The sequence below is a fragment of the Ceratotherium simum genome, chromosome 38 (assembly GCF_057802395.1).
Source record: "Ceratotherium simum simum isolate JZ-2026a chromosome 38, ASM5780239v1, whole genome shotgun sequence".
In the NCBI taxonomy this organism is placed as follows: domain Eukaryota; kingdom Metazoa; phylum Chordata; class Mammalia; order Perissodactyla; family Rhinocerotidae; genus Ceratotherium; species Ceratotherium simum.
Window position 1 is genome coordinate 16,356,525 of NC_141937.1, and position 25,160 is coordinate 16,381,684.

The following is a 25,160-nucleotide window of genomic DNA, read 5'->3' on the forward strand; positions in this document are numbered from 1 at the left end:
AGGCTTCTGGGTTCTTTAGACCCAATTTTCAGAAAATGCCTCTCAGTTATCTTATATCCTGTACTATATGTAAAACAATCTGACATACATTTGAGTCTTAAGTATTTTCCTTAATCCCTGAGAGCAATGGACCAATCCATGTTAATAAGTTTAAAACCTTCCCCCCAAAATATATATTACCTTAAAAAAATCCACGTGCCCTAAGCCATGAAAATCATTTAAACATAAGACTATGCTTCTGTTAATTTTTTTCTTTTTTTTTTTTTGCTGAGGAAGATTAGCCCTGAGCTAACGTCTGTGGTAATCTTCCTCTACTTTATATGTGGGTCACCGCCACCGTGTGGCTGATGAGTGATGTAGGTCCGCGCCAGGGATCCGGGCCGCGAAAGTGGAATGCGCCAAACTTAACCACTACACCACGGGGCCAGCCCCAAATTTTTAAACATTTTATTGCTTTTAACTGAAAGATGTAACATTTATCAACAGGGGCACCTTAGCACTGTGCTAAGGCATAGTGCAAGTAGGATTGTGGGGAGAGATTTACATCTTCATAGATAACCTTATTATGTGTGTTTCATCTTTAAAAACTGTTTAACTACAGAAGCACATAAAGTAAAAAGTGATGGAACCCTCTCCACAAATCCCACCTCATAGATGTAACCACTCTTAACAGTTTGATGTTCATCTTTCCAGGTCCCATACACACTGCCCCCATCCCACCACAGCCCATAGTTTTTTTGCTTTTTAAAAGAGAGGTGCAATATGCAAATATATATGGACATGCCCATCAGTAGAGAGAGATGTGCTTCATTCTTTTTGACACCTGCAGAACATTCCATGTAGTATTCGAGGATAAACTACAACTTATTGAACCATTTCCCACTAGATGGGCATTTTACGTGGTGTCCTACTATAAACGCTGCAAAGCATACACACACAGACACAGATCTGTCCACACCTGGGTGAGTACTTCTATACGGCAAGTGTACATTGTGAAATTGATAAAAACAAAATTGCTGGGTCAAGGGCAAGTGCATATTTTAAATTTAAATGGGCATTACCGACTCCTGCTCCAAAAAGTCTGCAGAAATTTATACTCCCACCAATAGTTCTAGAGTGCCTATTTTTCTCTATCTTTTGGCTGAGCTCATAGCTTTTCCCCCAATTTGTGTCACTTAAATGTATGATTTTTCTGATTACTAATATGGGTGACCATTTACAATTTTATAGGTAGTTTCTATTTCTTCTGTGAAACTGCCTAATTATATTCTCTGCCTTTTAAGAAAGAGTCCTTTGTCTCTTTTTCTGAAGCATGGGATTTCTTTATATAATAGGAACATTAATCTTTTTATGCCTGTTTCCATGTTGCAAACATTTTATGTCATTTGCTTTACATTTTGTCATGGAATACTTTCACTTAGAGAAGTTAATCTTTCTGTAATCAAATCTGTCAATCTGTAATTCACCTGGATATCAATAAGAAGGAAAAAAGAAAATGTATTTTAGGACTTACCACTGGTCTTCAAAACTTTATGTGATCTTGAGGAAGGTTCTGGGAGAAAAAAGGAAAGCCAGCATCATTTGCAAAACCAAATCAAGACTTTTTCTTTGCAAATGAATTATTACTTTATAGGCAAATTAATCAAGCTCTAGAAAATTTCTATCATCCCCATTGTTTCGAGTTACTTAGCAGCAAGACATTTACTCCGTCAAAATTGTAAGATAAACATTAAGCTGTGCAATCAGGAGTCACATAACAGAAAACCAACCCCACCAACTAGTAGAGCGATTTCCTTAGCTTTAACTACCACCTATAAGCTGATAATGTTTAATTTTATATTCTTATCTCAGACGCCTGTCCCAAACCTCAGACCTCAGATGCCAACTGCCAATCTGACATTTCCCCAATGTGCCCATGACCTAGCAAACTCAGCAAGTCTCAGCTCACTGGCCTCCCCCAACTCTGCTCCTTCATCTGTATTTCCTACCTTGGTTGTCATCAACATTACCTTCCCAAGTGACAGACCAGGACATCATTCTAAATGTCTCCTGTTTTCATCCACCACAGTCTAGTGGGATCCCAATAACGCTCCACCCCAGTCTCCACTGTCTTAATCCCAGCCTCACCCAGACCAAAGCGACAGCCTGCTACCTGGTCTCCCAGCCTACGTCATTCTCCACATCAGGCCAGAATTCTCTTTTTTCATAATTCATTGCTTAAAATCCTTGCAGAATCAAGTTCAAACCCTCTGTGTGGCCTACTCGGCCTCCCGTGATCAGGCCCCTATCTGCATCTCCAGCCACATCTCTTTCGATTTCACCAACTCCACCTCCTCCTCAGCTCCATCCCACGTTCCAGCCAGACCGAACGAATGGCAATGATGTCTGACCTAAGGCACTCTGGCTCAAGTCTCAGGGCTTCTGCACGTGCTGCTCGCATGCCATCTGCCTCCTCAGCCCCCAGATTCCCGCTGGGGAACTGTCCTCTGCTCTGGGAAGCCTCCTCTCGCCTGTGTCTCTCCACGCGTCCATCCATCCACCTCTGCCACAGCTCCAGCACACACACTGGTATTTATTCCCCTTCTCAGACTCTCGCACTAGACTATGAACTCCTCGCAAGCAGGAATGGTGTATATTATCTATCCTTGCATTCCCAGTCCTTAGCACAGTGCAGGGGATTAAACAGGTACTCAACAAATACTAACTGAAATAATAAAATTGGAGGGCTAAGGGAATACTATATGGAGTCTGGTTCAGCAAATGTGTGTTAAAATTTTAGGTTTGAATAATCTTTTGTATGTGTCATTTACAGGATACAGTTTTCCACGAGAGATAGTAAATAGGGTTTAAGTACCTGTGTGCTAATGTAAGATGCTATGCAAAGCAAAATTAGTTGATGGATATGTTTTATATTCACTAGAAAAGAGAGAGTTAAGTAGAAAAGAGTTTTAGAACAAAAGCCTGAGAGGCCCTCTTAGGGCAGCCTCAAATGTATTCAGACAGTGAGCTCAAAGACCAGAAAGAAAATGCCCTTTGTCAGACTGAAAGGGACATTCATTCCTAGTCCCCCATAATGATTCAATTTTGATTACAACACCCTACTTACCAGATTTTCTTCTCAGCCGATACGGGGCAGAACCATCTCTGGAACCACAAAATGTTTTCATCTCTCCATCAGGACTGTAACAGAAGCCCGGATAATCTGGAAAGATGACCACATGCATCTGTAAGAATGAGGTGTTCAGGGACTTCTCAGAAAATGGGGGTGACTTGTTTTGGATAGCTAGAGATTTATTCTTTTTCATCAGACATGGATACATCCCTCCTTCCATAATTGGTGTTTAATATGTATCTCAGGGCTTTCTGTGTACTGTGAGACTTCCAGGAGTGTGTTAGCAGGTTAAGCTGCCTCTCTCTCATGCACAAACACACACACACACGCAGGCTCTAGCTCTCTATGTACTCTCTTTTTCCACTCTCTAGCAGAAAGAGTTATAACCAATGGCTTCACCCTTCCTAGAAAGTTAGTTAAAATGTGTAAGGCACAGTAACTCCCTCCTGCCACTCAGAAGCATCTGCAACTCTATGACCCACAGAGGTCAGAAAACTCCATTCAAATAAAAATCCCTGTGGCTGAACTTGCTACCAAGGCCCCTGACAGACTTCAATGATGGGCCGCAACAGAGGCCCTGCCCAGGTAAAACCATCTGGAGAATTCAATCTGAGTGACAATTTCTCAGCCATTTGCGCCCGGTGCAGTGGTGGAGGATGTCAATTCCTTCCTGCCCCTACGGAAGCTGTCCTCCAGTGCATGACTCTTAGCATTTTTCTAGACATTGCTCCTTGGAACATTCGATGAACACTTTAGGTTCTCTTACCAGAAAAGGGATTTTCATTTAATTTCATAGTTTATGTCTTTCTTCCCCGTCTAAGGGGTACACAGACTTCAGACTGAGAAAATCTGGTCTGATGCTAAAGTACTGCAGCATATTCAATGATCATCTGCACCCTGAAGCCTGAGGATAAAAAATTTTAGGACGTAACTGTCAACTGGTGTTCTTCAAATTGGGGTTAAGGCTCCTCATAGGTGTCTAAAGTTCCAGAGAGTTCTGAGGATTGTAAAGACCACATACTCTTCTCCAATGTCAGCGGCAAAGTTAAACAAATGAGGCTTGTTGGCCCAATGGACAGGCTACTCTATTCACACTCAGCCAAGTCCAAAGAGAGGTTAGGGCGAATAAGGTTATTTACGTAGGCTGGGCTGCTCTGGCCTAGCCCTGGGCCTAGAAGAGAAGCATGTTAGTAGCTTAAATCATTCTGTGCCCTCATAGAATCTTATTGGTTTCTAAGAGCTGGCCCATAGCCTGGGAATAAGAAAATAATTTTGTTGAATGGAGCTAGTCACAGGAGTAGCTGACTTCTCCAGACCTCCACCTTTTTCCTCTTGCCTCCTAATTTGCCCATCCATGGCCTCGCCCTGTCTTCAGAGTGCTTCTATTAAAAAAAAAATCCTAAAGAGATTTCCAGTGAACAAAATGGTAGGATTTTGTGAGTGAGCCCAGCCTAGCCCCCTGGTAGGGACCACCTTGCATCACTTCTCAGAATCTATTGGACATGAAATGGGGCATCTCAGCCCAGTGGCTCTGGTGCCCATCTTGCCACTCTGGTGGAAAGCTTCTTGTTTCTCCCGGAGGGTTAACCACCAGCAGGTTGGAGGGTAATTGAATCAATGTTTGCACTTGGGGAAAGATTCCTCAAAAGTAAGTTATTTTGAATATTTTAAGTAAAAGTTTCTGTCACACTTGGTTGTAAGTCTTTAAAGTCATCGTTTCACTTTTAATTCTATTTAATCGGGGAGGTAACAAGGATGTGGTAAGTGCTATTGAAAAAGGTTTTATTTTATAGGAAAGACCTCCCTTATATTTATTCTCTGCCTGTTTTTATAAGCCTAGAAATACAATCACATAGGGGGCACTTATAATTTTAAAATTTATGCTGCATCAGGAAAACCAATAACTATCTAGTTAGCATGATTCTTATGATAATCAACATAAACTTTCCATCGATGGGTGAGGTGAAAAAAGCACTGTGGGACCTTAATTTTTGGTGTGGTGGAGGTGAGGATAAGAGTTGACCCTGGAAGAATACTTTACAGTGTTAGTTGATACACAGACCTAGACATGTGGCCAGGTGACTCACAGATAAACCAGGCGAAATCAGTGTAGAAACTAGTCAATGCGTTAGGAAGAGATTATACCGTCTACCGGCTCTATTTGTTAAAACAGTGAATAGAGAGCTGCTACTTTTTTAGAAATGACATTTTTATAAACTTTAAGATTGAAAATATGACAGGCACAAGTAGACAATGAAATTTCAAATTGTGTTTAGAAGATGAAACTTACGAATGGCATCCATTTCAAGTATTGCTTGCTTGGCCTGAAAGAAAGAAAGTGTAGTTATAATTGCAATTATCTATTTTTGTTTCTTCTTTAAACTACCAATCCTAATATGGGTCTTAGCCCACCTGAATAAGGAGATTTTGAAAAGCTTTAAAAAAACTAATTTCTTTTAGGCATTAATACATAGGTCAAGGGATGCAAACAGATGAGCGCCCCCATGTGGGTGGTAGGTGCTGCACAACTGATGCTCCAGAGCTAAGGGTACAGCCCCCACGTGGGTGGGTGGATAGATAGCTGGCTGGCTGGCTGGCTGGCTGGAAGAAGGAAGGAAGGAGGGAGGGAGGGAGACAAAGGGAGGTAGGAGGGGGAAGGGAGAAAGAGAGAGAGAAAAGGGTCAGGGAGACAGGGGAGAAAGAGAAAGAGAGAACGGGAACCTTTCACTAATGTTTCTAAAACCTGGCTGATCATGAGCATCTGTTGGTCAGCTTATCATAAAATGCAGATTCCTGCTACCCAACCCTGATCTACTGAACCAAAAGCTCAAAGGATAGGGCCTAGGGTCTACACCACTCACCCTCCCCATTTCATTGGGGCCTTATAGCTATTTTGAGTTGATTGCAGAAAGGTTGCTGCAAGTTTCCTGCTTTCCTCCTTCCAAATGCTATGGAATTATCATCAGCTAACTCTCCTGGCTCCCTACAGCACCCCTGCACCTACCATTCCTTTTGTGTGCCCTAGAATCTCTCCAAGGGGGAGAAAGAGCTGCTGTATGGGGGAAGGGCTCTGAAGGACACAGCTGTCACCTTAATTTTGAGAAAAAAAATTCTTAGTTTTTTTTATAATGCTGATATTTGTAATCATATAGTCACAGAGTTTGAGATTGCTGGTTGGAATTAATTTCAAACACAAAGGTTAGCTCAGTTTCTGTGAAGTACATTTACAGAACCACGTGAACATATAAAATACAGAAGTCTCTACCTTCACCTTTATTCTCAATTAATCCAGATAAGCGTTAGTTTATATACCATGTGTATGAATAGACAATATGGCTATTTCCAAGAAGTTTCCTGGTATCTATAAACTTGACTTCAAGAACTCAGTATTTTTCTTTTCCTGTCTTGACATTTAATTTCAAAAAAGTACTATGCCCACTTTTTCCACTAGGAGTCAGCCTGGGACCATCATTGAATGAAGGGCGCAGAAGGATGCTGGAATACACACACTAATGCATTCCTAACAGCTCTGTTAATACTATTAAGTAGTCTTGAGGAAAGAAGTGAAAAGTTCAACTAAGTAATAACCCTGCTTAAATAAAACAGAAAATCATTATAACATTCTAGTGGATAAAGTATATTAAATAAGTATGCTTTCATTGTCCTCTGGGAACAATGTGGTTAACACACTCTTTGGACCAGACAGACCTGGGTTTGAATCCGGACTCGGTCATGTACTAGTTGTATAAATTGGGCAATTTAGTTAAAGTCACCGAGTCTCTGTTTTCATTTCTCTGGAATGGGGAGAATAAGACCTATCTCACAGGGTGTTTTGCAGAGGGAGAAATAAGAATAGTTAGCACGGGGTATGTGTGCTCAAGAAGTTGTAGCTAAAAAACATGTTTAGATTCTAAAAGGATCAAGAACTTGGGCTAAAAAGTACACTTTTATTGTTACTGTATTACTGTTTTAACACATAAAAGGAAAATTGCCTGGAACACTCACCCTTTGTGTGGGAGAAAGAGGGCAGTACATAAGCCAATCTTGTTTTGTAATGGCCTATATCTGCCTTTCAGAATCCCTCTGGCAGTTCTGACTTTCCTAGTAGACAGGTAAACAATAAGTGGGGCATATCAAAGACACTTCACCATTGCCCAGAAGGGCTTTCCAAGGCACAGGGCCAGCAACCAAATGACTAACCAGGAAGAAAATGCACTTCTCTCTCTGCATGAGCTCCTTTACATCTTGGAACACCTTGATGAAATGAGACTCATGCTTAAGTCAAAGAACACACCTATGCCCATTCATTTCCTAGGTTCAAAGTCACTGCTGACAGCCCATCAGAACTTGCTTCACAGGCTTTTCCAAAAATATACGAAGAACAAAATAGACTCCTTTCTCGGAAATCTCAGTTCTCCTTAATTTCCACCCAGTTCTGCTCTCATGATCATCATCTCATTTTCTGCTCCACTTCCCTCCTCCCCGCCCCAGCATGGACCATTTCACCATCCACGTGGATAATCCATTCTCCACCCACACCTGAGTTCCCTGCCACTTTATCCCTGATAACCTTTTCCTCCACTCCAGAACAGCAACACATAATCACAGCCACCCCCAGAGCCTTATCATCATCCAGAACTGCCCTACCTCTATGGCAGGACGCCAAAAGTCCCTTCTTCAACTATAGAGCTCTACATTTCAGTTTCTCCACCTTTAACTCCTGCTAAACCAGTTCTCTGACTTTTCAAGACCAGCGATCCTTCAAGCCAGGCCTACATTCCCAGTTGGTTGCACTCTCCACTCAGCCTGGAAATCATGCTCAACCACTGCAACTACGTGCTGACTGGCACCCTACCTTCTCTTGCCCTGCTAACCTTCCTCCTCTCACTCTGACAATCCCCAACTTCGGGGAACCCACATGCACCACGGTTCCTCAACACTAGTTTCCAAGTTGCTGAGTGGACTTTTAAATTAATTTTTTTTCCCCCCCAAAGCCCCAGTAGACAGTTGTATGTCATAGCTGCACGTCCTTCTAGTTGCTGTATGTGGGACGCGGCCTCAGCATGGCCGGAGAAGCGGTGCGTCGGTGCGCGCCCGGGATCCGAACCCGGGCCGCCAGCAGCGGAGCGCGCGCACTTAACTGCCAAGCCATGGGACTGGCCCATGGGCGGACTTTAAAATTACCTCCTCACACTGATTCGCATGGCCAGCTTCAGTTGGGTCCCGGATGCCTTTCACAAATTATTGTGGTCATCCCTCCTCACTCTCCAGTCCATTTTTTTAAGCAAGTGTTCTGAACCTTTCCATTTTCCCTCAGGCACCCAATGCCATCTTTGCCTCACTCACCCAGCAGATGACACCATCAATCAAACCTATCTTCAGTGAAATCAAACCCTTTATTTTCCCTCAAATCTACCTCAAAGTTTCTCTATCTCCCCATCTTTGTTCTCTCCCAACTCAGAGAAGATGTGTCTGGCCTTTTCCAAGACTAACCCTATACTACTGTTTTTGTTTTTGCTTGAGGAAGACTTGCCCTGAGCTAACACCCGTGTCAGTCTTCCTCTATTTTGTATGTGGGTTGCCAACACAGCATGGCCGCCAACCAGTGATTTAGGTCCGCGCCCAGGAACTGAACCTGGGCCACTCAAGTGAAGCACGCCGAACTTAACCACTAGGCCACAGGGCCAGCCGCTCTACTACTGTGCTTTCAATCCCTTCATGCCACCTACCCAGGGTCGCATTCAGACCAGCATTCCTCCTCTCATCTTTACTTTCTCCTTCCCTGTCTCCCTCCCCTCAGCCTATTTATGTCCATGGCATTCTTCATCTACACAAAGCATCTTGCTTTGATCTTGTCTCTCCTCAAACTACCACCTTTTGTCTTTTCTAACTTTGTTAAAAAAAAAAAAATCTACATGCAGTCTGTTCCTTATATCCCCCTTTCTCTTCAACCCACTGCAATCTCTTGCTTGTCTCTTAGTTGCCAAAGCTACCATCTGCTTTTCTGTTGGCATCTGCTTTGAGCTCTGCAGCATTTGAGACTGTTGCTCCGCTCCCTCTCTTTGAGTCTCTTTCCGTCCTTCCTTCCCACACTTTCCTCTCCGGTTTTCTTACTACCTCACTGGCCACTTTCCTTTGGTTGTTCTCCAAATCCCACCCCCTCGCAGACCACTTAGATGTTGGGATTCCCAAGGTTCTTCTTTCCTTTACCCATTTTTATGGGCCATCCTATCAAATCTCAGGGCTTCAGTTACTGTGTGGAGACAGCCTCTAGATCCCCAGCCTCCTAGACCTGAATTTCCACCTGCAGCTGACCTGCCCCAGCACGAGCAACAGTGCCAACCAACTGGTTCCTCTCCTTTGTGGCCTATCTGGGAACTCGCAACACCATCCTTTTGGCCTGATGCCTGACTCATCCTTGACTCTGATTTCTCCCTCCCCTCATGCACCTAATGGGCAGAATCCTGCTCCCTCTGCGCCCGTGACGGGCTTTTTACCTGCGCCCCCCCGTCTGTTGCTGTGGCAGCCTGGTAGTGCCCATCATTTTTCTAGACCATTGTGGTGGCTTGCTAAATCTTCTCCTGCCTCCAATCTCACTCCTCCAACTCACATGTCTTATTTGACCTTAAAGTTACACTCTTGGAACACAGGGAACACCATGTCATCCCCTTCCTCTAAAACCTTCAGCAGTTTCCCACCACCAGTACAATCCAGACTTCTTAGTATGTGCCCTTCATAGGTCCTTAGTCAAAGCCCTTCATAGGGCCAGCCCTGGTGTCTAGTGGTTAAGTTCAGTGCGCTCCGCTTCAGTGGCCTGAGTTTGGTTCCCGGGCTCGGACCTATACCACTAGTCTGTCAGTGGCCACACTGTGGTGGTGGCTCAGATATCAAAAAAAAAAATAGGAAGATTGGCAGCAGATGTTAGCTCAGGGTTAATCTTTCTCAGCAGAAAAAAAAAGCCCTCCATAGGTCAACTAACTGCCTTCCACTTCTCCAGCCTCATTTCCTACTCCATCTACTGAGGACTCAGCCCTTCCATCTAGGCACAATCTGTGTGCCCTGAACACCCATTCACATCTCTTTATTTTTGTTTGTGTTGTTCCCTCAGCTTGGTTTTCCTTTTCCTTTTCTCCCACTTAATAAAAATATTCCTCATCCTTCCAGACTGAGGTAAAAGGCATTTTCCTTTTCCCCACTCCACTGTAACTGAACTCTTTAACCTTCCACAACACCTGGCTTACACCTCTATTAATTCATCATGTTTAGCCAACAGTTCATTGTTTATATGGCTAGCTCCCTTGTCTACAAATTCCTTCATAGCTGAGTCAGGATCTTGTTTCCGGAGATTTCCCACAGAACCTCAGCTAGCTTTATTTGCCGTAGGTATCTAGTACACTTTTGAATAATTCTCAAAACTCTATTTTCTACTAGCTCTCGAGACATTTTCTTACCACCTTTTCCTTCTTTTTTCTTCTTTCAAGCCCCAAAAGGGAAAACAACAACAACATCAGTAAAAAATACACAAAACCCAACAACTCTCCACAGAGTCTCCCTACACGTGAATCTTTTCAGTATAAATGGGTGGTTTAGTTGCTCCCTCATGTATCCTCTCTTTCAATTTTATGTTGAAGTTGAACATTTGTTCCTGTCAGGCTGCCCTCCTAGGACCTGAATTCCTTTACACGTGTGTTGACCTCCCTGCCTTACCTTAGCCGGAATCTTTGCCGCATGATTCTCCAGGATCAGTCTCTTCAGGTGCAGAACCCACAGGCGTTTGTCTTGCTGGGATTTGGCCTGCCAGGAGGAGATGTGGACAGTGAGAGAACTCACGCCTCCATCACTCACAAGATTCAGACGCTCCTATAACCCTCTGACAAGATGGGAAATACTCCACGTGGCCAGAAAGTTCTGGAAAGGCCGCCTGGCACATGGTGCTCACCATTCCCAAGAGTGAGCCTTGCAGGGAGGCGGGGGCTCTGCTGTTACCTGAACAGTGTGCTGCAGCTTAGGATTCTTATAATGGAAGACGCTGAAGCTGAGCGGCTCCTTGGGTATCACTTCCACTAGCATGAGGTTGCCACACTGAAGGGAGAGCAGAAAGAGGGTGAGGCAGCCATGGAAGACAACGGACACGCGATTGGAGTCCTTGCCCGTGACCAGTCTTCAGACCTACCAGGATGTGAGCTTTGTATGTAAACGTGTCGTCTCTCTTCTTGGTGATGAGAAGCAGCTTGTCAAAGAGGAAGAGGGTCCGCTCATTCTTGGCCCGCTGGAGGCGGAAGGTTCCCTCGAGTACCAGTTCCCCGTAGCTGGTCAGGTCTGGTCCCTTCCAGTTAGTGAGCAAACTCTGTATCTCCTGGAAAAGTCAATGTTCCGTGTGATTCAACAGGAGGTGGGAAGGTAAGGCAGCGAGAACAAGGCGGCCCATTGGCTGAGCCTTGAGAAGGGTGACTAAATGTCTACGACAGCGTCTGATGGATGTATGCAGTGTCTAACAGTGTATAATGATCCACGACATAAATCTCCATTTATGGGTGGTGTCACTTAAGTGTTCACAAAATGTATCAAGTTGTCAATTGACAAGTTGCCAATTACTTATTTCCATTCTTTGATAATCCCTGTACTATGGCTGGCAGCAGCAGGTACGTCTTTCAAAAGCTAGGTAAAGAGGCCGCTGGCATACGACCTTCTCAGATGGGAATCCTTCCCCTGACTTTCTCACCCCTATTCTCTGGACAAAAACCTTCAGAGGTATTGACTTGGAAACCTTCTTCCAGAAACTGAAGTCCACACCACATAAAAGGAATGCAAACCTAAAGCCTGTGGAAAATCACACAAGATACATCTTCCTAGAAATTTCCTGATATTAATCCCATTTATCTGGGGAAAGGAAATAAGCATTTCTTCACCACAATGTTTTTCATGGAACTTGGTAAATATAAATTGATTAACACAGCTTTGAAGTATCTTTGGGATTTACTGTACATCCATATCAATGTTTTTTAAGAAAGCTGATCTTATTTTTATTTTTTATTTTTTGCTGAGGAAGAATGGCCCCAAGCTAACACCTGGCCAATCTTCCTCCACTTTATGTGGGACGCTGCCACAGCATGACCTGACAAACAGTGCGCGCCCGGGATCCAAACCTGAGCCGCTGGCAGTGGAGCGCGCACACTTAACCGCTACGCCACGGGGCCGGCCTCCTGATTTTATTATTTGAAAAATGAAAATATTCACAAACAGTATTTAATTAAGCAGCCCTCAAGGCAACCTAAAATTTCATTGATTGAAAGTAGAAATTGATAGAAATAGAGATAAGTCTGAGCCAGAGCCTAACTCAGTAGTGTCTTCAGAATGCCAAACAAATTCAGAAGCTATGAAATACCAGTCATTGAGCCATTTCTAAATATGCAATAGACATTATGTCTGACATTACGTCCACAAAACACTTGAATGATGAAGCATGAAACCTCTCTTACTGTTGCAACCAGACATGGGCTGAAAGATTAGAACGTTGTCTTCCTTTGATTTTTGATGGTCAATTGTATCACAGCCACACTCTGGCTGCCTACAGAAAAGCCTAGAGTTTTGTTTGGACTTATGGGTCAAATAATGTATCTTTTTCCCCTGAGTTGCGTGTAGGCGCTCCATAGAGCATGGAATCACTCTGGGCTTTTATGTGTCACTCCAGGGACAACCAGGAGCCTAGGACTAGCCTCTGGGCCCACGTGACCTTTTGAGGTCCCCAGACATGATCACTGGCTTAGCGTTTATCAGAAGTTCCCAGAAATCAGGGCTCAAAAATATTGGTGCTGGAAGGGATCTTAGCAAATCCCTTCTCTGTCTCATTTTATTTTATTTATTTATTTATTTATTTATTGAGGAAGATCGGCCCTGAGCTAACATCTGCCAATCCTCCTCTTTTTCGCTGAGGAAGACTGGCCCGGGCTAACAAACATCCATGCCCATCTTCCTCCACTTTATATGGGACACCACCACAGCATGGCTTGCCAAGCAGTGCGTCAGTGCGTGCCCGGGATCCAAACTGGCGAACCCCAGGCCGCCACATCGGAGCACGCGCACTTAACCGCTTGTGCCACTGGGCCGGCCCCTCTGTCTCATTTTAAAAATGAGGAAACTAAAATGAAATAGTAAAGTCTCATTCCAAAGGACCTAGCTCCAGACTTAGCTCTTCTTTCTGAGTCCCCTGCCTCATTACCACACATCACCACCTCGCGATTTTGCAGGAATTAGTGCAAGAGCAACAGAGGCTTAAAAACCCTTTAAACAGTTTAGAGAAAGTTGCTTGTTGTAACAAAAATTACTTATTTGTAATAAACAGACAATAAGGCCGTGGGAGATTCAAATTTTAACTGGGGTCATTGAAGGGGTTATGAGCAAGCTGTTAGTTACAAAGTTACAATGTACCTTTCTCTTAAATAGCCAGGTTCAACAATGATCTGTGTGATTGGTGTCCTGATCTTTCTTCAGGGATAACTATGGTGAAGATCACGAATGAGGTGCAATACTTGAGCAACCTTAATATTTATTTGATTTGGAAAACGACAGTGAGTCAGCGCATCCACAGCACCACCAGGCACTGCCGTCTCCAGGGCCCACCTGTAACCGGACAGCGTGCTCGTGTTTCCGTTTCATATCGTTGATGTGCCAGGCTACTCGCTGCATCGTGTCTATGGCATCAAGCACCACGTCATAGCCTTCTGTGTCCTTGTCAAGGTGATTTTCTATTTCCTTAAAAAAAAAAAGAACTAGTTATTTTCAATTTTTTCCTCATACAGCCAATGAAACAAATGGCACCTCCATGATTAGTTTCTCATATTTTATTTTTTCTTATTTATTTGCACATAACCATCATTCCTTAAGATTTTGAGACCACTCACCAGAAATACCTGCAACAACATGGTAAGATAAGAATAAAAAGGAAGGGCTGGCCCCATGGCTTAGCGGTTAAGTGCACGCGCTCTGCTGCTGGCGGCCCGGGTTCGGATCCCGGGCGCGCACCAACGCACCGCTTCTCCGGCCATGCTGAGGCCGTGTCCCACATACGGCAACTAGAAGGATGTGCAGCTATGACATACAACTATCTACTGGGGCTTTGGGGAAAAAAATAAATAAATAAAATTATAAAAAAATAAAAAATAAAAAGGAAGCTAGGAAAAACAGAAGTAGATTAGAATTTTATGACAAGGAAGATAAAATAAAACATGTGTACAGGCCATTAAGTCTCACAGAGATATTATAGTTATTATAATAGACATGAGAGTTGATAGCATAGCTGGAGATTTCTGAGCTTCTTGGTGGCCAATGTAATATTGTTCTCAGGAATACAGTTCTAACTCTTTTAAGAGAGAAAACATCTTATTTTTTTTCTGCCAGAGGAATTAAAATGTCTCACACAGGACTTAATATATAACAGACTTGAAATATAATGGATATTATCTTTAAAAAAATATTTCTATAGCAAGTACATTTCATGTAGTCAAGGCCTTAAAGCCCAATAGAAGTTCACTAAAGACAATCCTTCAGAGTGTTGAGAAAGATCTCATGGATCAAGTATTCACTCTCTGATGGTCCCAAGTATGTTACATCAGCAAACAGCTTAGCACTGGAGTCCCACAATCCCAGGGAGATGAGAAAGGGACATGACCTCTGTTCTAATTCTTTCCAGAACATAAGACTCACGTCCCTAGAATCCTCAAGATTCTAAGGATAGAGACTACTGCATTGTTCCTTTAATCCTTTATCTTCTCAACAGTGCCTACTAGAGAGCTGGGTGGTCAATAAATGCTTATTAAACTGAAGCTATATCTTCTCAAAACAATAACACAGTAAACTTATGTAAAACAGTAAGAAGATATTACAGTCCATTAGATAGTTTCTATGACATTTATCATGCATAATCGTCAAGTTAAAGATGGAGATTGAATCTTATGGTATAATTATGAAGATAGTTCCACTATTTTATAGCCATACTTTACAAATCTCTGTTTACTTTTACTGAGGACTCAAGTTTTCCATCTAGCTAGAACCTGGAAAGGAATTTACATTTTCCTTCCACACTCAGATTCAGCTGTTAGAAAGGTGCTATGAACCTTTCTGGGACTAACAACTCCCAGGTAAGTTCAAGAACAACAGCAAACTTAAAAAAACAATAACTTTTAGTCTGAGAAGCAATCCTGTTCACCAATAAACAGACTCAGGAGTACAGAGCGTGTTCCTGTGGGGATCTTCATGGATGGCTACACAACTTTGAAGTGATGTGAATGACATGGAAGGAACACTCTGAATCAACTCTAAAAGCAAAAATACTTCAAAGGCAACTAGAAATTAGTTTTCCATTAATTTAACCACTGTTCCTCCTTTTCTTCATTACTAGCTGTTATGGACTAAAGGTTTGTGTCTCCCCAAAATTCGTATGTTGGAAGATGAACCCCCATTGCGCTGGTATTAGGAGGTGGGGCTTTGGGGGATAAGGTCATGAGGGGGGAAGCCCTCCCGGATGGGGTTAGTGCCCTTATGAAAGACTCCAGTGAGCTCTCCTGCCTCTTTCTACCATGTGAGGACACAAGGGGAAGTCAGCAGCCTGCAACCTGGAAGAGGGTCCTCACCAGAACTCAGCCGTGCTGGCACCCTGATCTCAGGCTTCCAGCCTCCAGAACTGTGAGAAGTAAGTGTTTGTTGTTTAAGCCACCCAGTCTATGGCACTTTGTTATAGTATCTTGAGCTAAGACACCAGCTCTTAATTTAGAGGGTAAAGGCTGTTTTTCCTATCAATTAACTTTTTGTAAGGATCTTGACTTGTTATATCTGACATGCTTAAATGACTGAGATCTTAGACTCTTCTTTTAATAGAAGGCTACCTTACTGTATAGAAGGCCATAATTAGAGATTCTTGGGACACATTAGACTTTTTTTTTTTTTTTTTTGCTAAAGAAGATTAGCCCTGAGCTAACATATATGCCAATCGTCCTCTATTTTGTATGTGGGTTGCTGACACAGCATGGCTGACAAGTGGTGTAGGTCCGCACCCGGGATCCGAACCTGCAAACCGAGGCCACCGAACTAGAGTGTGCCAAACTTAACCACTGTGCCATGGGGCCAGCCCCTAGGGACACATTAGTCTTAAACACCATATTAGCAGAGGCCAGCGGAGATCTATCCTGGAACATGCATTATTTATTTAAGATTTATTTGGACACTGATTTAGCAAATTAATCCTACTAATCTAAGAGGTCATTAGTATCAATTTAACAATTAAAGTAATATCCCTGATGTGGCTTCACAGGAGACAAGATTCTTCAAAGATGAGTCACCCAGGCAAACAGACAAAGCTGAGAAATTTCTGACCAAGTGGCGCCATAAGATTTCTTAAAATTTTAAATGTGTGTGAACTGAGCAAACCTGGAATGATTATCCAATTAAGACACCTAGAATCATTTAAAAAGAGATATATATAAATTGCAGGCACGTCGATATAGAGAGGAGCTCTGGATTAAAATCTTTTTAAGATTTTTAATGTAGTGTGAAAAATAATAGCTTATTTTTATTGACTGTCTCTGAGCCACAGGGAACATGGGCAATTTACAGGATTTGAACCCAGGAACCCTTGCCCCAGAGCTCGGCTCCTAACCATTCAGCTGAACTGTCTTGGAAGGGCAATCCGATTATAGAATGAAAATTACTTTCAGTAAACTCATTTTCCTTAGAGGATAAAAAATGAGAATGTGAGAGCCACGTCTACCTTTGTTTCTAAAGCCTCCTTGAATTTTGTATAAATAATGGGAAACAATGTAAAGAAAAGATGCCCTGAAGTGATGCTAAGCCCAGCTCAAAGATCATTCACCACACTGCTCATCTGTGTCTTCTCTCTTTTTGGCCCCTTCTCTTTGCTCATACAAACGCCGGTCTATGACAAAGAGTTCTCCTTCCCAACTGCCTACTGGATCTGGGCTCATGGAAATAAAATAAAACATAAAAACTCTGTTTTCCATTAAGATGATAGCTCCCTGCCTGAACCTGTCACTGCCCAGTGTCAGGTACTTCTAAGCCCTATCAGAATCAGGGCTAAAATGAGTCTTTTTACTTGGCTGCTGTCAATGGGGCGGCAGGCCTAGAATATAAATATCTCTAATTCCTCAAAGCAGATTAGTCAGTTGTAAAGTATGAGCACAGAAAGTGTTTCCATATGTCCCCAGCCTGTTCTGATTTTTTATCCCCCCTAAACTTAATATATACACACAAAATCCCCATCCCCTGGAAAGTACTCAGCACAGGCCGACACTTACATGCAGAAGGAGATGATACTTGAGAATCCGCTGAACTGGTTTTAAGAGATAGGAGCCCAGAGGCAGAGAGTGTTTCAAAGTTTCCTGACGTTCCCTGAAGAATTTGGCCAGCATCTTGTTCCTCATGCACTCTGTGAGCACAGCCACTGATCTGTAAGAAGAAGTATTTTCATCTACATTGTAATGCTCAGTGTGGGTATTCAAGTTTTCAATGCAAACGTCCTAAAACAGGTAGGGCGGCAACAGAGCTCTGGCTGGACTAGAACGCCTCTTGGTGCATTAGTTAGAAAAAGGTGCCCCTCTGGGTGGGTGAATTAGGAAAAGGCACTATTTAAAGGGAATAGTACAAGGACAGATGGCTTCTAAGCAGCAAGCTCCTTCCTTCTAGGAGATGCAGCCCCCTGCCAGGACACACGGCTTCGCAAAGGGGATCCCAGTTGGATGTTGGCCTCCAGTTGTGCCCCATCTGGGTGTCTTTGTGCAGTGCTCAAATCGCACATCTGTATTCAATTTCCACAGGTGAAATGCGAGGAGCGGGCAGCTTTGTACTAACAAAATGTAGTTCCTTCTTCCAAGTAGATCCAGCCCGCTGTCAGACATTTGTCACCCCCTCTGCTGATGGCCTTTGTATAATGCACAAACTGCATAACATTATATGCAGTTCCTTAAAGACTTCATCTTACAGGGAACTTTCCTTTGAGCATCTGTGAACAGATCCCTCTTTCCACCTCCAAGTGGCTCTCCTCCTTCTAAATTCAGCTTCTGGGACAGCTAGATGGCCTTGCTCCCTAAGGAGCGTGCCTCACTGCAGTGTATTAGAAAAGCGGGTCAGATTCCTTCTCCATCCAAGCTCCCCCAAAGCTACCACGTATGGCCCCCTAACATCCTAGGGGAGGAGTTGAAGCAGTGCTTATACCTTATACACAAAGCAAGCTAGGGGGCTTGTGGAGTCTCACACGCATAAATTAAAATCTTATGGTTTCATAATGTCAAAGGAAGCAGGTGGAAGTAATTTCAGCCCCTTTCTCCCCAAGTCAGTAATATTTTTCAGGATTAATTTAGAAAATCAGAGAGAGCCAAAAAGCAAAATAAGACTCCTTGGAAGAGAGTGAAATGGAGGTCTCCTAATGAAGCTGTTAGAATCCCCTCTATGCCTGTCCGCTTTGAGAAATATCTGTTCAAACGGGTTTATTTCTCCCCTAAGTCGAGATTTCAAAACTATTCTTCATCACGTAGCCTAAGAACTTTTCTAAGGTTCTTTAGAGTCAGAATCAGCTGCCCAGTAACTCTTTAGCCATCTGACGGCTTTCTTGCCAAGAATAAGAAACCTGCACTCATCTTGAGCACACTGAAGCCCAGGTTCAGGGCCCGGGAGACATCTGAGGACAATGACCTGACTTGGGGGAAAGAGGGAGGGCTTGTGCCTCTTCACAGAGGAATCGCTGGGGCGTGACTGGTATGAAGAAGACGGACATCTGTGAAGGTGTGCCGGCGAAATTTAATACCACCAGCCTGCATCCAAAGGGGAAGACAAGTTGTCAGATGGGCTGAAACACCTGGCTCAAAGTCTTAGCTTGTTAAGATGAGGGAGAGGAGGCCTCAGAGAGCAAACTGCTTGGAGACAAGCGGACAAGAGGAAATATTTTTCTATGAATTTGAAAACCATACAGCCGGGCAAGAACCGTACATGGCTGTTTCACTGAGAATGCTTTTCGAGCATCTCTCTGCTAACACATTTCTTTTCTTCTTCAATGTCAGATTAAAAAAAAAAGAGAGAAAAAAAAACACTGCCATGGGGCTGGCTGGGTGGCATAGTGGTCGGGTTCACGCGATCCACTTTGGCAGCCTGGGGCTTGTGGGTTTGGATCCCAGGCCCAGACCTACACATCACTCATCAGGCCATGCTGTGGCGGTGTCCCACATACAAAATAGAGGAAGATGGGCACAGATGTTAGCTCAGGGCCAATCTTCCTCAGCAAAAAGAGGAGGATTGGCAACAGGTGTTAGCTCAGGGCTAATCTTCCTCACAAAAACAAACAAAAAAACCCCCACTTCCTCCAGGAAATTGTCCTTAATTCTCCTGACATTCTCACCTTTATCTCACGCATCTTTAGTTTCTATTACACATTACTGAGTTTGTACTGCATTCATTTGTATTTATTGATTTGATCTTCCCTTACCTGCTATTCCACTATCACATTTAGTTGAGTTCTGACTCTCAAAAGAATATAAACTGCTAGAAGGTAAGAGACACCAGCTCCAATTTCCTGCCAATACACACCAAGCTTGGAACTGCGCTTCGTGAATGACAGGCTCTTAAAAATGTCCTTTCACAAAGGATTTGGCCTTCCCTGACCCTACAGCAGAATAGTATGTAAAGTCTGCCTTCATTTGTACCCTCTCTTATTACCAAGGCAGAAAAATCTTAAGATAAACTTCCCAAACTGCAAATTCTGAAGTTATTTCTTCAAATTACATGTTTATAATGAAATTACACAGACATAATCCCCTAAACAATCTCCTCTAGCATCTCAGATCCTCATAATTGGTAAACTTTGCTGATTCTTCTGAGTTTGAATGTGTTTTCCGTTCGCTCAGGAAGAAGTTTCGTGGAAAAGATGAGGGCCGTTTCTGCGATTTCTCTGAATTAGGGTGTGGTGCAAGGCTGGTTTTTAGCTTAAGGATCATGGATTTAGTAGGGGCATCCTACAATTTCCTGCTATCTTCAGCACAGAGCTGGAAACAAATACTTTAGGAGGGAACACTGCTTAAGTGAAATTCTGTCAAGTGTGGGTGGGTCTACAGATAAAGGACATGGTGGGTTTTTAATCTTCATGTGGGGTTTTTTTGTTTTTCTGTTTTTAAGGGAAATGCAGGGTTGGCCACCAACCAAATAAATCACCACAGCACAATGTCCTGACCAATATTTAGAGAAGGAGACTAAAATGCTCCAATGGAAAGTATTTGGCCATCAGTAAGTCTGAATTTCCGGCTACATCCTTTTTAATCCAGACTGGTTTGAGGGGGCCATGCCAGAGCAGGGTGTGTGGGGAGGCATTTGTTCTTCCTTATCACAGCAGCAACAGGGGCTCAGCCTGCTGGCTTCTATTCTAGATGGATCCCACCACCCACATTATCCTTAGGGACTTGTCTCTACTAAGACTGGCTACAGAGTGTCTAAAATCTCCCTAGCTCTCATCCTCCTGGTCCCTAAGATAACAACTGGAGTCCTGATCATGTGGGAAAGCAGAGTAAAAGGCATGGGCAGATTCACAAAGCTTCAGAAACCTTACAAGGATGTAACCTTACAAGGATGTAAGTAGCATGAGGTCTGAGGTCGGAGAAACCTCTGTTCAAATCATAGCTGGGCCACTCTTCAGCTATGTGACCCTTGTAAAATCAATAAGCCTACTGGAGCCTCAGTGACTCCATCCATACAATGGGGATGGGGCGGGGGTGACAATGAACTACACTTATCAAGCACTGAATAGGAGCCCTGGCACTGTGATGGATGGATGATCTGCTTTTCTTGAATCCCTCAATATCTCTGGATTGCTATGCAAGTTAAATTCAACATCATTTTGCATTGACAACATTTAACTCAGTGCTTAGGAATCAGTCAGTGCCCAAAAAATGTCTTTTGCAGAAAAACGAAATTCTTACAGTGTGGCCCATGGTCTTGGGCCTGATTCCCTTACTGAAATGGTCAATATATTGCCCAGGGGGTGCTCCCAAACTGCCCTCCTGCCGTCACCCCCAGTGTAAGCAAAACTGAAGCAATGATCCACGTGAGACCAGGAGTCCTCTTACATGAGCTTGATCTTTCCTTTCTCGGAACTTCATGAAACTTACATAGTTCATACAATTTATATAGCAAACATATAACACATTCTCTCCCCAGCTAGATTATATCAACTCATTGGCAGTGCTTACCATATTCTTAAAAACATGGCACACATACGACAGGTTAACAGACAAGACTTATAGCCAAACACAACCGGTTTACTTAGTTTTCTACTGAATGACTCTTAGCAATCTTTTTGGACTCTTGCAACATCTTCTACAATTTTTCTCTACACTGGCCGTGCTGGGAGCCCCAAAGCCTGCATGGGTCAATATCTGGGTGCCCCTGGAATATGTTTTCAGCATGTCCTGCAGTCTTCCCATAGGACTCAGCACAGTGCCAGCCACATAACGCCTAACGACCACATATACTGGACCGAGGGACCTGAAACAATGTGAAAACGAACAAGAGCCCTCCCGCACATCCATAACGCGTTACCTCGGGTAGTTAGTGCAATACTGGGTGTAAATGTGGAACTCTTCACTCTGCAAGGAAACAAAAGAGAGACTTTGATGGGCCAAAAAGCGCAGGCAACAACATTCACTTAAAAACAATCAAAAGAAACATCCTTCATACCTTTATATTTGTTTCTCTAATCCCACGGGCCTGTCTCCCGAGCCCCTGTGGCAATCATCTGTGCCTTTTTGTCTACCTTGTTTTATACCTAGAATCCACACGCACTTCAACTCACTTGGATTCAACAAACATGTATTGAGCACCTGCTGTGTTATGGTGAATCGGAAGGCCAACAGGAAGAGGAGGGAAATAAGGGTTCTGCCCCACGGTGCTCACAGTCCTCCGGTGGATTTGCAGAGTGGGAGAGAAATACAAGTATATAATTTAAATATCACGTGGTGAGAACATGTTGGAAGCACGTGCAGGGCATGAGAAAGCTGCTGTACACTTCCAAGCCCTTGTGTATTCGGTTTTCTCTGCCCACGGTCTTTCCCATTTTTTTCATTGGAGAGCCACCATGCATCCTTTGACATTGAACTTGGGCTTTATTTCCTCCAAGGAGTCTTCCTTGAGCTTTTGGGCAGAGCCAACTGCTCCTACTCTGGGTTTCCACCATACCCAATACTTACCTCTCCTGTAGCATTTACCAAATGACAGTGACACTGTCTGTGTGCCTGTCTGTCTCCCACTCTAGGCTGTGAGTTCCCGTGGGGTAGGGGCCATAAGGTGTTCACCTGGCACATAATGTTTGTTGAACTACTGAATTTCCCTCTCTCCCACTAAGCTGAAAATTGAGAGCAGGATCCAAATCTACTCATCTGTATGCTCCAGCAGGGCAGCAATGTCTCAAATGCAATAAACGTTTGCCTAACCCATGTGGGGTTCTTGCCTTTTGCTATAATCATATTTCTAGTTCCCTAGCATCTTTCAGATGTCTAGTTATATTATCAAATATTGGGAAATATTAAACTAATGCTTCTTGCTATGAAAGGATAATTTTTTAAAAAGGTAAAACCATGACTTCCATGCAAATATAACATGAACACTGTCAAAGATTTTATTTAACCTATTAATTAATGAGGAAAGCAGTAAGATATTACCACTGGATCAAAAGAGAAATAAAAGTATCACATTCAGATAGGTCAATGAGCAATGGTGAAATGAACTTACAAATAGATACAAACCTGGCTTTATCTCCAGATGGGTGGGTAAAGAAATCAACTGTCCCTCTACAGACAGTATTCATTTGCATGTCTGTGGTCAAGAATCATTTACATTTCTATCAGTTATCTATAATTTACAGTTGTTAAATAGCTCAAAGACAAGGAAAGGTGCAGAGATCTCACTGAATCATATAATTTAGAAGCGTAAATTGGAAAATACTTAAGTTTTCTATTGGAGGCATCCAGTAATCTTTTAGGTTGATTTCAAAGTCTTTTGAAATTTTTCCATACACTGCCAAGGGAAAGAAGTATATGTAGGTGGGTGAGTGAGGTGGCAGAAGCTAGGTTTTTAAACTTTTAATTGTAAAACTGTTGGTCAGAATAAATAATTTAAGGCCAATGAATTACCAGCTCTTGCAAACTCTAAAATGGACTTACATTTTGAAAAAGAATCAGTCTATTTTGGTGGTATTTCACATTCTGCTTTTTCTGACTTTTTATTTCCTTTAACTTTTTAAACCACTTCATGCCGGATTTACATGCAACTCCGAGAGAGCACCTTTTTGTTTTTTGTAACTTTAGTGCTTTAATTATTTTTTTTCTGATTTAAAAGGAATTTCCACTTAGAATCCTTTCTGTTAAACTCAACGAGGATTAGGCTAAAATTATTTTATTATAGAAAGTTTCAAGCATATACAAAAGTAGAGGTGGTATAATGAATCGCCAAGTATCCATCATCTGAGCTCAATAATCATTAACTCATTATCTGTATCCACCCACTCCCGTGCCTTCATCACTCTGAAACAAATTCTAGGCATCATATCATTTCACTTGTAAATATTTTAGTATATGTCTCTAATATAAGGACTTTTAAAAAGAAGCATAACCACAGTGCCATTATCATATTTAAATAATTCCATAATATCATGAAGGTTCATCAGTCACTATTCATATTTCCTATTTTCTTAATTTTTTTTTATAGTTTGCCTGCTTGATTTGGATAACATCTACACACAGCAACTGGTTGATATCTCTTAAGACTCTTCTAGGGGCTGGCCCGGTGGTGTAGTGGTTAAGTTTACGTGCTCCGATTTGGCTGCCCAGGGTTCGCAGGTTCGGATCCCAGGCGCAGACCTACGCACTGCTTATCAAGCCATGCTGTGGCAGCATCCCACATACAAAGTAGAGGAAGATGGGCACTGATGTTAGCCCAGGGACAATCTTCCTCAACAAAAAGAGGAGGATTGGCAACAGATGTTAGCTCAGGGCTAATCTTCCTCACCAAAAACAAAAAAAACAAAAAAAACACGAAGACTCTTCTAATCTAAAAATTTCACCTCTTATCTTTTTCCCCCTTGCAATTTAGTTGAAGAAACCAGATGGTTTGTCCTGCAGAGTTTCCTATAGTTTCGATTTTGCTGATTACATCCCTGTGGCTTCCTTTAACATATTCCCCTGCCCCCTGCACTCCTTGTGTTTTAGTAGAGGCTTGAACAGACTTAGGTTTCATAATTTGGCACAAATACATCACAGGTTGTATCGTACTTCCATCAGGAAGCACATAACGTCTTGTCGTCTCTCTTTTTGTGATGTTAACAACTATTGGTAATTACTGACTAGATCTATTAATTCATAAGAGTTGCAAAATGGTGATACTTCTAACTTTACTATTCCTTCTTCATTTATTAGCCAGAATCCCTCCAAAACAGGAACTTCCTTATATTAACTATTTGGGAAAGGCAGGATAAATGCTTGATTCTATCCCTTAATTTTCAAAATAATGCATTGGTTCTCTAGCATCCTGCAAAGGCCACTAGTTTGGAATTTTTAACATTACTGTGAATTTATTAACAAACGTATTTAATGAGTTTCAGTTGTATTCAGTTAATTATCTTTACTAACGCTCAAATGATCCCATCTTTGGCCAGTAGGAGCCTCTTCTTGAGTATCTGTGACCTGACCTACAGCCTCCAGCAGCTTCCTTGTTGTCTGGTGTGACAAGATGTTCCAGGCCATCTTGTACATTTCCTGCCCACACTCATTCTTCACGGAGCACTGATTCCTTCCAGTAAGAAGCAGTATTTGGAGACCACAATCTGGGCATTAGCGACGTTCTTGCTCTTAGGTTAATCATTATTTCTAGGCCTTTTCAGTAGACCGAGTCAGGAATATGGTGTTTTTTAAAGATAAAATACATCCTTAGTTCAAACTCGCAATTCAGATTCAAGACTACAGCGTTTTTAATTATTCTTTATAATAACTATTCTCATTCTTACTCT

General features: G+C 42.6%; 1 protein-coding gene across 7 annotated transcripts in view; it reads right to left on the reverse strand.

Annotated features, from left to right (window-relative positions):
• PLEKHG1 (pleckstrin homology and RhoGEF domain containing G1) overlaps positions 1–25,160 on the reverse strand; it is a 231,650-nt gene that overhangs the window by 15,756 nt on the left and 190,734 nt on the right. For all 7 annotated transcript variants that reach the window (XM_087425136.1, XM_087425139.1, XM_087425135.1 and 4 more), the window contains 9 exons: positions 21,701–21,747; positions 17,419–17,569; positions 13,733–13,864; positions 11,286–11,468; positions 11,099–11,194; positions 10,820–10,906; positions 5,403–5,436; positions 3,107–3,202; positions 1,514–1,552 (listed from right to left, as the gene is read on the reverse strand). In XM_087425136.1, coding sequence (XP_087281262.1) covers positions 1,514–1,552; positions 3,107–3,202; positions 5,403–5,436; positions 10,820–10,906; positions 11,099–11,194; positions 11,286–11,468; positions 13,733–13,864; positions 17,419–17,569; positions 21,701–21,747 — 865 coding nt within the window. The remainder of the gene's footprint in view (positions 1–1,513; positions 1,553–3,106; positions 3,203–5,402; positions 5,437–10,819; positions 10,907–11,098; positions 11,195–11,285; positions 11,469–13,732; positions 13,865–17,418; positions 17,570–21,700; positions 21,748–25,160) is intronic.